Below are 11878 nucleotides of genomic sequence, written 5' to 3'. Positions count from 1 at the left end.
GCTGAGGTTCAAAAATATACCTTCACATTCTAAAATTATGAATTGAATCCAGATGTGTAACGTTATCATTAGTGATCCATCACTCTATCAAATCTCAAAGGAATCCAAGCAGGTATAAAGCATCATTAGTACTAAAAAGCCACCAGAAGGTTTTGAAAGGTAAGGGGAAATAGGAAATTTCAATTATGCTCAGGAAACTCCATTCTTGGGCCCTGTAAAGTGGCCCTTGCCTAGTTAAGGACATGGATGAACCTCCCACCCCTTTTCTTAGATTAGGTTAGGCAGATTTCCAGAAATGACTGAATAAAAAAAAGTGTCTTCCTTACCTCAAAACGCCAAACACTCCCCTCAACCCGAGACTCTAACCTTAAAATAAATGACTAACCTAATTAGCTTATCACAAAAATTAGACCAGTGTAAATAACAAACATTTATTGGTGTCACTTATGGTAGAAAAAAGTTCCTACACCAGATGCACATGACCCAATTGTTAAATAGAACATTTTCAAGGTGAACACACATCCTTAACCCAGCTTTTTTACCCACTTTTGATGATAGCCAATTCTTCCTTGCCCCCCACCCCGAGACATGTGAGCAACTGCTAATGAAAAGCAGTAAACAGCCACTTGGGCTATATAGCATTTTCAACTCCACTCCAAGGTGAAGATTCCAATTACATTCGAGACTTAAGTTCTCTCAATTTTCTCCTAACGAAAGTTCCTGAGTCCAGTTATTTACAATATTACAGCACTAGCAGAGCAGTGTCTACAACTCGTCTTTGTCTGCTGGTTCCTCATCACCAGTTGGGGGAGGGCCTGCACTTCCATAGAGTTTGCTGATAATTGGCTGAACAATTTCTTCCAGCTCCTTCTTTTTAGCTTTGAAATCTTCAATGTCAGCATCTTGGTGACTTTCTAGCCACTCAATCTTTTCCTCTACGGCTTTTTCCATGGTCTCCTTATCTTCAGAGGAAAGTTTACCTCCCAGCTTTTCTTTATCTCCAATCTGATTCTTTAGAGAGTAGGCATAGCTTTCCAACTCATTTCTGGTGTCAATGCGCTCCTTGAGCTTTTTGTCTTCCTCAGCGAACTTCTCAGCATCATTGACCATCCTTTCAATTTCTTCAGGTGTCAGGCGATTTTGGTCATTTGTAATTGTGATTTTATTTTTGTTGCCTGTACCTTTGTCTTCAGCTGTCACTCGAAGAATGCCATTCACATCTATCTCAAAGGTGACTTCAATCTGTGGAACCCCACGGGGAGCAGGAGGAATTCCAGTCAGATCAAAAGTTCCCAGAAGGTGATTGTCTTTCGTCAGGGGTCGTTCACCTAGAAGTCACACACAAAAAACTTTGTTAGCTGTTACCGACAAACATTAGTACATCTGGATCCCTACATTTCATTCTGTTAGAGCCTGTAGTGTCAAGGGCACTCTATCAGCCTAGAAGTGGGTCAGTGTTGGGAAAGGAACAGTGAGTTAAGTTACTCTTAATTGAATTTCATCTACTTTATAGCAGTATGAACCCTTTACTTGTTCTTGTATTTTTTTTTTTTTTTTTGCGGTACGCAGGCCTCTCACTGTTGTGGCCTCTCCCGTTGCGGAGCACAAGCTCCGGACGCGCAGGCTCAGCGGCCATGGCTCACAGGCCCAGCAGCTCCGCGGCATGTGGGATCCTCCCAGACCGGGGCACGAACCCGTGTCCCCTGCATCGGCAGGCGGACTCCCAACCACTGTGCCACCAGGGAAGCCCTGTTCTTGTATTTTAATATTTATCTTTTTAATTTATTTATTTGGCTGTACCAGCTCTTAGCTGTGGCATGAGGGATCTTTTAGTTGTGGCATGAGAACTCTTAGTTTCAGCATGAGGGATCTAGTTCCCCGACCAGGGATCGAAACCGGGACCCCTGCATTGGGAGTGCAGAGTCTTAGCCACTGGACAACCAGGGAAGTCCTTCTTCTTGTATTTTTGAATTTACTTATGTTGGCCATACCGCGCAGCATGTGGGATCTTAGTTCCCCGACCAGGGATCGAATCTGTGCCCCCTGCAGTAGAAGCGTGGAGTCCTAACCATTGGACAGCCAGGGAATTCCCCCAGAAGGTATTTTTAATGGGAAAGAGTGCTAGATAGCTAGATAAGAAATAGATTTTAGTACTGGCTCTACCAAACTCAACGCTAGTTAAATTAGGGCCCTCCCACCTGAAAATAGCAGATATTTCTTTCCCTAGACATTTCAATAGAGTATGTTAAAAGAAGTCAAGCTCTTCAAAAACATACCATGGTATTAACAAATGTAAGTAATTACCTTCATAGACCTTGATGGTAACAGTTGGCTGATTATCAGAGGCTGTAGAAAAGATCTGAGACTTCTTGGTGGGCACCACAGTGTTCCTTGGAATCAGTTTGGTCATGACACCTCCCACGGTTTCAATACCAAGTGTAAGGGGACATACATCAAGCAATACCAGATCACCTAAAACGGTAAGTTAATCAAGCTAAGTTCTAATTCAGGAGTCACAGGAGCAATTCCAAGCAGACCCCACAAACAATACAACTTCATCTTCTCCATCTTGCCACTTGATTAGGTTCTATGCAAAATCATTTCAGAAGCCATGAATTAAATATAGTTGCTAAGGATCTTGAGACTGTGCCAGGTCTTGACCTCACTGTACCCTTTACTAGCTGTGTGAGCTTGCTGCTCATAATCTATTGCTTTCTAAAGCAACAGCTAATTATACTCTGAAGCACTATGGAAGATGCTGTGACACTGGCTTACCTGTATCTTGATCACCAGAGAGTACACCAGCCTGGACAGCAGCACCATACGCTACAGCCTCATCTGGGTTTATGCCACGGGATGGCTCCTTGCCATTGAAAAACTCTTTAACCAGTTGTTGAATCTTTGGGATTCTAGTAGAGCCACCAACAAGAACAATTTCATCAATATCAGACTTCTTTAAATCAGAATCTTCCAGCACTTTCTGGACAGGCTTCATGGTAGAACGGAACAGGTCCTAGAATAAGTGACAAATTACTGTGATGATGCCTGTCATACCCAGGTATAGTCAAAATACCTAAATGCATTGTCCCAAACTCAGACAGTCTAACTAGATCTCATTGGCAAAGCAAAAAACAGGAACATACCATGTTTAGCTCTTCAAATTTGGCCCGAGTCAGGGTCTCAGAGAAGTCTTCTCCTTCATAGAAGGACTCAATTTCAATTCTTGCTTGATGTTGAGAAGACAGGGCCCGTTTGGCCTTTTCAACCTCACGCCGGAGTTTCTGCACAGCTCTGTTGTCTTTCCGAACATCTTTGCCAGTTTTCTTTTTGTAGAGCTTGATGAAGTGTTCCATGACACGCTGGTCAAAGTCTTCTCCACCCAAATGAGTATCTCCATTAGTGGCCACGACTTCAAAGACACCATTATCAATAGTGAGAAGAGACACATCAAAGGTTCCACCACCCAAGTCAAACACCAGGATGTTCTTCTCCCCTTCCCTCTTATCCAGGCCGTAAGCAATAGCAGCTGCTGTACTGTTAGGAGAATGAGAAAGAAAAAAAATAAATGACTTAGTTAAGTCTACCTTTCCCCATTTGGCAAATATGCCATATTTTTAAATTTAACACTTACGGCTCATTGATGATCCTCATAACATTCAACCCAGCAATAGTTCCAGCATCTTTGGTTGCCTGGCGTTGGGCATCATTGAAATAGGCTGGTACAGTAACAACTGCATGAGTAACCTAAAATGATAACAAAAGGTAATTAAACATATTTTATCACACGGCTTAACCTTTATTTAAGTTACAGCCAAACCATCGCTTTATTAAGATGGGTATAATATATAATTTTATACCCATGGATTTGCAAGCATTAAGTGATAACACATGAAAGGCGCTAGTATTTTGTATGGCCTACAGTAAAGCACGCAAGTAATTAAAACTGATGCATGGATGTCATTCAGATTTTTAAAACGATGAAAGCATCAACACAACACAATCAGTTAAGAATAGTAATAATAAAACTGCTCGACATTGTTCTAGAAATACTTACCTTCTTTCCCAAATAAGCCTCGGCAGTTTCCTTCATTTTAGTGAGAACCATGGCAGAAATTTCTTCAGGAGCAAATGTCTTTGTTTGCCCACCTCCAACATCAACTTGAATGTATGGTTTAGTTTTCTTTTCAACCACCTATTTTAAAGAATAACTATTTTCAGACGTAGAAGCAATGACATTTTAAACTTTAAAAAGAGGAATGTCTGAGACCCACTTCTTCCCCCCCAGTTTGGTTTACTTTGGTCCTTTGGAGCTGAATATTGAACAGAAATACTTTAAGGAGTACAGGTGCCTGATAATTACAAGCCTCTTCAGTTTTAACCAGTCTCTTAATGCTAAACTATTGCGGACAGAGTAGTTACGCATGAAATTTCTTTGCCAACCTAACTTTCTTAAGTTCTGTAACACACTGAAACTATTAAATAAAAATTATAGATACACGATGTCTGTATCCTTTTTGCTCGTCTCTGCACTGTTTTTCAGTAACTTCTTAATCCTAAATACTCCCACCACCACCCCCACTTTCTTTTTTTTTTCCCTCACTTTCTATTTAGAAGTGAAAAACCAGGTCGAACCTTGAAAGGCAAGAACTTGATATCCTGCTGCACAGACGGGTCGTTCCATGTACGGCCGATGAGCCGCTTGGCGTCGAAGACCGTGTTCTCAGGATTGGAGGTGAGCTGGTTCTTGGCTGCATCGCCGATCAGACGCTCCCCTTCAGGAGTGAAGGCCACATAAGACGGCGTGATGCGGTTGCCCTGATCGTTGGCGATGATCTCCACGCGGCCGTTCTTGAACACCCCGACGCTGACGGAAAAACCGAACAGAAGAAATCAGCGACGCTCACGGCAGCCCAGGAAGCCACTCCCCATTCTCCCCTTTTCCACAAACCCCACTTACCAGGAGTACGTGGTGCCCAGGTCGATACCGACCACCGTGCCCACGTCCTCCTTCTTGTCCTCCTCCTCCGGCCGCGCCGCGCCGAGCATCAGCAGCAGCACCGCAGCCACCAGGGAGGGCTTCATCTTGCCGGCACCGTCGTCCACTCACTCAGCAGGCAGGCAGGGCTTCGCAGGCAAACCAGCCACAGGTCGCAACACGAGAGCGCACCGAGGTGCCCGAGCTGAGGACGACACAGCCCGGGGTCAGGAGGAGCAGCGTACAAGGCGAAGGGCAGGTACGGAACTGCAGGCCGCGGAACCTACCTCTCACACGCACGAAAACCCCAATTAAACGCGCCTGTGAGAGCTCAGTCAGCGTCGACCGCGCCGTTGCCTACTCCGCTTATATAACCTCCCTCCAGCCCCGTCGTGGAGGCTGCCGATTGGCGAAGGCCCTGCTCGTTGGAGGCCGCTGATTGGTCCAGGCCACCAAGCTGGCCGCTGCGGATTCGAAGCGGCCTCCTCCGCAGCTAACGTCACCGCGACGCCCCCTGGGCTGACTCATTGGCTGCTGGGCGCGCCCAACAGCCACCAATGGAAGGCAACATCCGCCCCATGCTCCGGCTCCATTGGTTTAGCAGCTGCCTGTCCGTGACGCGACCTCCCACTCCGAGGCGGTTTCCGTCGGTAACCGCTGAGGTCCCGCCTCCACGCTGGGCCCTAAGGATGCCGGAGCCAGTCCAGCGTGCCTGATTCCCCCGAGGCAGTGGGACCTGGGTCCCTTGCTTCTCCACTGCCCGCCCGCCTGCCCTTCCTCCATCCCTCCCGATGGAAGCGGCTCTTCTTCCTCCTCGCCTCCATCCCGTCCCAGGCAGGCAGGTATCAGCGTAGATGCTGTGATCACCTCAGAACAAATTTCTCTGCCCTTCATCGCTACTACACGTACTAGAGTGTACAAGCCCCAGGGCCTTTTGTTGCTCACCGGGCTGCAGCCCTCGACTGGGGCCTGGCCTGGGCACTGCCCGGTCGCGAGTCATGGCTCCTACTAGCCAGTTATTTTTCCCCGGCACCCCCTGCCCTGCTATCTTTGTCTATACCAGGCCTCTCCACATTGCCTCGCCCCACGGTAAGTTCCAGGGCAGGCCTGGCCAAAGTAATTGACTCCGCAGTCCCCTCCCCATGTGGCAGCTCTCCCCTGAAGAGCTTACTAATGCCATCACTCCCACCCTGGGATGTATCATTTTCCTAGCTTGTCACCCCCTGTCTTTCCTCTTCCTGCCCATCATTTCCCATTGTGGATCAGATTATCATTTACAAGGCCTTCCTCATCCTTTTTGGATATGTTTTTACCTTCACTCCTGGAAAAAGTCTGATCTGTGCTTAAACGCATTTGATAGACAAAGACGTCTTGATAAAGCCTTACTCTTGTAGCAAAAAGTATAAAGGCTGCTATTTACTTCAGGCTTACTATGTGCCAAGCATTAGTCTGTCTCCTGTGCCTTTTGGTCCTTACAGTTCAATACTTGGCATTTCACATTTTACAGATGAGAAAATTGAAACCAAAAGAGATGAGTTAACTAGCTTGAAGTCATAGGGCTGATAAGTGATGGAGTTAGGATATCCAAGTCAGCTTGACTCTGTAGCCAATGCTCTTAACAATTTTTAAAAATGAAGTTCATTTATTCAACAAATCTTTTTGGGGGACCTACTAGAGACGGGCCAGAGGCCTGACACAAAATATTTTTGAGATGATTACAGAAAATTCATGGGACTTATCATAGTCAGGAGCTAATGACTCTAGTATTTTTTGCACTAAATGTTTTCTTGAGATTCACTTGTATGAACAATACTGTGTCCAAATAGCACTGAAACATCTTACACACAGTTGACTAAGATGCTGAGCCTAGGAGTCAGTACTCAAGAATTTTCCTATCTCCTTTAGTGCTCCTCAAGGTTATACTGGTGACTCAGAGTTGACTTCATTCTTACTACAGAAGTTGCATCATCCATCTCTTTCAACGGATTGTATACAAGGATCGTATTGTATACAGTATACAAGGATTTGTATACTGCTGTAACACTGACCCTTCTTTAGGTTACCTTAGTCCATTATAAAGATAGAAATCACCATTCCACCACATTACAGCTATGTATAATTTCAAGCAAATTTTCTGTATATACCATTGTCCATATCCATTAAAAACAGAGCTCTTAGCTTCAGCCTCTCCCTTGATTGATGGAGTAACCTTTGCAACTCTACTTTTTCTGAGATTTAGAAAAGTGATGTCTGGCTAACTGCTAAAGGGAATTGAGTATATTGGTGGTTGTAGTGTCTTTTAAACATCAAGTATATTAGGTATGTTATGTATTACAATATATTGCAAAGTGCAGTCATTTATGGATTGAATAGGAAAGTGCATAGATAAATCTAGTTTGCTGAATCGTAAATGCCAATAATAGTGTCAGTGCCAAGTTATCAATATTTAAATAAGTGCTAGACACTATGCTAAATGTTTTAAGTGCATTATCTCTTTTAATCCTTATGAAAACATTTTTTTAAACCCCTAATTTTAGGGCTAAGGAATCCGAAGCTCCAAGAGGCAAAGAAACTTGCCCAGGAGATCACACAGCTGAGAAGATAGGGAGCCAGGATTTGAGCTTTGGCAGTTTAATTTTTAATTTCTATAGTCTAGGTTGTCATCCTGAGCTTCAGGTTTAGAACACTTACATATCGTTTTTAGGATGTAGAGTAGTTACATAGTTTACAAGTATTTTGATACTGGGCGATAGACAAATGTAGAGTTTATCCAGTAATTTAAACCAGCTCATTTCACTTGTGCTCTTATGGGTAAGAAAATAGATTTCTATTTCCCATCTGATCTCAGAAAACTAAGCAGAGTCAGGACTGATTAGGATTGAATGTTATTTAGTCCCCAAATCTTCCTTTCTGAAAGGGCATTAAAGGCATAGAGCAAGAAGGAAAAAGAAAAGTCCTATGTAATTGACAAGTTGAATGTTGACTGACAAGTTGAAGTTCTGATAATTAAGAATTTTTCACATGCTTTGTTGGAGAAAATATTCAACTAAGAGATAGGACACATGACCGTAGGAAAAAACAACCTCCCAGAGCCTCAGTTTCTTCATCTATTGAATGTCAGGGATTTCTGTCCCTGCCTGTCTTAGTGGCTTGTTTCAAGGATCAAATGAGATACTGTATAGGAAAGTTGTAGAATAGTGGTAATGCTATTATTTATCATGTAAATATACTATTAGAATAAATTTTAGAAGCTCTTCAAGAAAACCACCTCTTGAGAGTGAATTTTCAAGATTACTTTCAATGGGAAATAATAAGTTTGGTGATTACACTGAATTTGACAAGATTTTTGGAAATGCTTTGAAAAGTGCTACATCTAATTACTCTCTTGGGGACTTCCCTGGTGGTCCAGTGGGTGAGACTTTGCGCTCCCAATGCAAGGGGCCTGGGTTCCATCCCTGGTCAGAGAACTAGATCCCACATGCATGTCTCAACTAAAGATCCCGCGGCGAATATCCCACGGTGTAGATCCTGAATGCCGCAGCTAAGACCCAGTGCAGCCAAAATTTAAAAAAAAAAAAAAAATTTCTCTTATATTGGCCACAAAGATGTCTTTTTTATTAAGAGACTGGGAATAATTCCTTAGCCTTCATTAAATAGGGGAGTGAAAGAAAAGTATCTCCCTAATACCTGAGCTGGGAGTAATAGGAGGTATGAATCATGTAAGACTTTTTAGAACTTCTGAAGGTGCAATGTGCTATTCAATAAGTTTTGTCTTTACTTTTAGAAAATGAATTTAATCATTAATAGAGAAACTTTCCCGCCCTTCCCCACACACAAAAGTAACAAACAGGGCTTCCGTGGTGGCGCAATGGTTAAGAATCCGCCTGCCAATGCAGGGGACACGGGTTTGAGCCCTAGTCCGGGAAGATCCCACATGCTGCAGAGCAAGTAAACCCATGCGCCACAACTACTGAGCCTGCGCTCTAGAGCCCGTGAGCCACAACTACTGAGCCCACGTGCTGCAACTGCTGAAGCCCGCACACCTAGAGCCCGTGCTCCACAACAAGAGAGGCCACCACAATGAGAAGCCTGCGCACCGCAACGAGGAGTAAGCCCCGCTCGCTGCAGCTAGGGAAAGCCAGTGCGCAGCAACAAAGACCCAATGCAGCCAAAAATAAATAAATTAAATAAATAAATTTTTAAAAGTAACAAAGCATTTTCTGTTATTCACGTGTTTTTTTGGAGAAAAGTATTTAGGAGGGCATGTTGTGTCAGTGTGATGGGAAAGATCATGGGGTTTGCAAGCATTAAAAACAGTTCCAGTTCTGGCACTAACTAGCTGTGTGACTTAGGGCAAGTCACTGAATCTCTCTGAGACTCTGTTTACTAGTATGTAAAATGGATATAATTCTGCCTCCTCACAAAACTATTTATGATTAAGGTACTTGATTAATTGTAAAGCATTTTAATTTTATACATAAAATGTTAGTTTTAATTTTCTTCTATCTTAAGTTTTCCTTTGAAGTAAAATAAGCTACTGAGGATAAAGAGCTACCTCTATATCTTCTGAGTGATAATATTTGATATATGTCTTAAATTTCTAAATTTTTAAAATAGGAGATATATATACATGGTGTAAAATTCAATGGGTGCAATATACAATATACAGTGAAAATAAGTTGGCCTGCCACCCAGTCCCCAGCCCTGTTACCCTACACTAATGAAGATTACCACTGTCACTATGTTGCCTTCTAGAGATGTTTTCTTCATATGCAATGTGTATGTGTGTATCGCTGTTTTATTTTTTAATTTTTTTATAGCCTCCCTGCTTATTTTTTAAAATTAATTAATTAATATATTTTTGGCTGTGTTGGGTCTTTGTCGCTATGTGGGCTTTCTCTAGTTGAGGTGAGCGGGAGCTACTCTTCATTGCCGTGTGTGGGCTTCTCATTGCGGTGGCTTCTCTTGTTGCAGAGCACGGGCTCTAGGCCCGGGGGCTTCAGTAGCTGTGGCTTGCGGGCTCTAGGGCACGGGCTCAGTAGTTGTGGCACACGGGCTTAGTTGCTCCGCGGCATGTGGGATCTTCCCGGACCAGGGCTCGAACCCGTGGTCCCCTGCATTGGCAGGTGGATTCTTAACCACCGCACCACCAGGGAAGTCCAAGAAGACATTGTTCTTAATTATCTGCTAAAAATTTATTTTTTAAAACCTGTCTCTTTTATATCTATATAATTCAATTGGATTTATTTATTTATTTTGCGGTATGCGGGCCTCTCACTGCTGTGGCCTCTCCCGTTGCGGAGCACAGGCTCCAGACGCGCAGGATCAGCGGCCATGGCTCACGGGCCCAGCCGCTCCGCGGCATGTAGGATCTTCCCGGACCGGGGCACGAACCCGTGTCCCCTGCATCGGCAGGCGGACTCTCAACCACTGCGCCACCAGGGAAGCCCTGGAATTTATTTTTTTAAATGTGTGAGTTGTATATATCGTGAGTACAATTAATTTTTTTCCACATGGATACGCAAATGTCCCAGCACCATTTTTCATAGTATTTTGTTAGCCTCTGTCTTAATTTCTATAGCTATAGAGAGCTGGCCCTTGAACAACACAGGTTTGAACTGCATGGGTCCACACATGTTTTCAATAGGAAATACTACAGTACTACACAATCTGAGGTTGGTTGGATCAGTGGATGCAGAACTGTGGATACAGAGGAACATTCAGATTTTCTGCTATGCAGAGGGTTGGTGCCCCTAACCCCACACACTGGTCAAGGGTCAACTGTAATAAATTTTGATACCTGGTAGGACAAGTCCTTCCTTCCACATTACTCTTCTTCAGGAGTGTTGTTGGCTAATCTTGGTGCTTTGTATTTCCATATAAATTTTAGAATTAGCTTATAAAGTTAGCAAAACAAATTTTATTAAGTAAAAAAAGCAGGTTACTCAATAGTATGAGAGTATTACACCATTTACTTTTAAAATAAGCTTTACAAAGTATTAAGTTTCTATTTAACTTATTTCTGTATTCTAGAATTTCTTTAATTTGCATGAATTTGGCATTTAAAAATTTGTTATCAGGAGTAAACAATTTCCATTTTGAAATAACAATTTATGATTTGTCAGTATGATGAAATATGTAGCCATTAAAATTGTTGATATCTGATTTTCAAAGAGTATATAAATTGTAAGCATGTTACTTTTTTTGTCTATACTTTTTGTTATTAAAAAAACCTCTGTTTATCTATCAGGAGCTTAACAAGCTTGAGAAACTTTGAGAACTAAGTAATACAAGACAATGAAAAAAGTTGTCAGTGAAAGATGTAAAATGTGATTACGTTAAAGATATTTCATATATTATAATTAGTCATGGGTTAAATTCAAATACAGATAATACACAAAAGCTTTATGATCCATTAACATTACAGCTCCTATCAGTCTGGACATCCCTTGCACTGGTAGAAAAATAAGTTTTATAGTAGATTTCATTGGGCTGAAGTGTGGGTAGCATGATTTATGATCCTGTTCTACAGGAAATGATCCTCATTTCCAGTATTCTCAAGTTTTAGGCTTTTATCTGTTGTCCTCGATTTAGCCAATAATTTAAAATTCCTTGGCAAGTGTTACAAAACCATACGACTATGTGAATACACTGCCTTAAATCATAAGCTCCATCAGCTTCATAGTAAATCGACCTCTGAGTATCACTATTTCTGAACCTGCCAGTGGGGGCCAGTGCAGGACAACCAAGGGCCCAGAGCATGGAGTAGGGCTGTGACTGGAATCTTGTCCTTTACTTTCAATTGGATAGTTTAAGCGCAAAAAGGACTTTATGAAGGATGTTTTGTGCCACCTGTGTATAGGACAGCTTTCATGTCTGTCTCTCTGGATTTTCCAGAGATTT

The 11878-nt window shown here is 42.7% G+C and overlaps 1 protein-coding gene across 1 annotated transcript; it reads right to left on the bottom strand.

The window, feature by feature from the left end:
- Positions 1–407: 407 nt before the first annotated feature.
- On the bottom strand, positions 408–5334 carry HSPA5 (heat shock protein family A (Hsp70) member 5). The gene is made up of 9 exons (XM_082842751.1): positions 5263–5334; positions 4958–5180; positions 4633–4864; positions 4055–4192; positions 3632–3744; positions 3144–3534; positions 2776–3013; positions 2305–2472; positions 408–1328 (listed from the first exon to the last, which is right to left on the bottom strand). The coding sequence occupies exons 2-9, from the start codon at positions 5080–5082 to the stop codon at positions 766–768; spliced, it is 1968 nt and encodes a 655-aa protein (XP_082698877.1). The 5' UTR covers positions 5083–5180; positions 5263–5334; the 3' UTR covers positions 408–765.
- Between the last annotated feature and the right edge of the window lie 6544 nt (positions 5335–11878).

This window comes from Leucopleurus acutus (genome assembly GCF_964270905.1).
Source record: "Leucopleurus acutus genome assembly, chromosome: 7".
In the NCBI taxonomy this organism is placed as follows: domain Eukaryota; kingdom Metazoa; phylum Chordata; class Mammalia; order Artiodactyla; family Delphinidae; genus Leucopleurus; species Leucopleurus acutus.
The sequence above is the reverse complement of the archived record's forward strand: the minus strand, read 5'-3'. Positions and strand labels throughout refer to the sequence as shown.

Bases quoted from the DNA above. Each gene is read 5' to 3' on its own strand.
- HSPA5 (XM_082842751.1), bottom strand. From the start codon at position 5,082: ATGAAGCCCTCCCTGGTGGCTGCGGTGCTGCTGCTGATGCTCGGCGCG. The intron at 3,014-3,143 runs GTATGTTCCTGT...CACTTATTCTAG, and splicing joins AATTTGAAGAGCTAAACATG to GACCTGTTCCGTTCTACCAT. The intron at 2,473-2,775 runs GTAAGCCAGTGT...TTACCGTTTTAG, and splicing joins CTCTGGTGATCAAGATACAG to GTGATCTGGTATTGCTTGAT.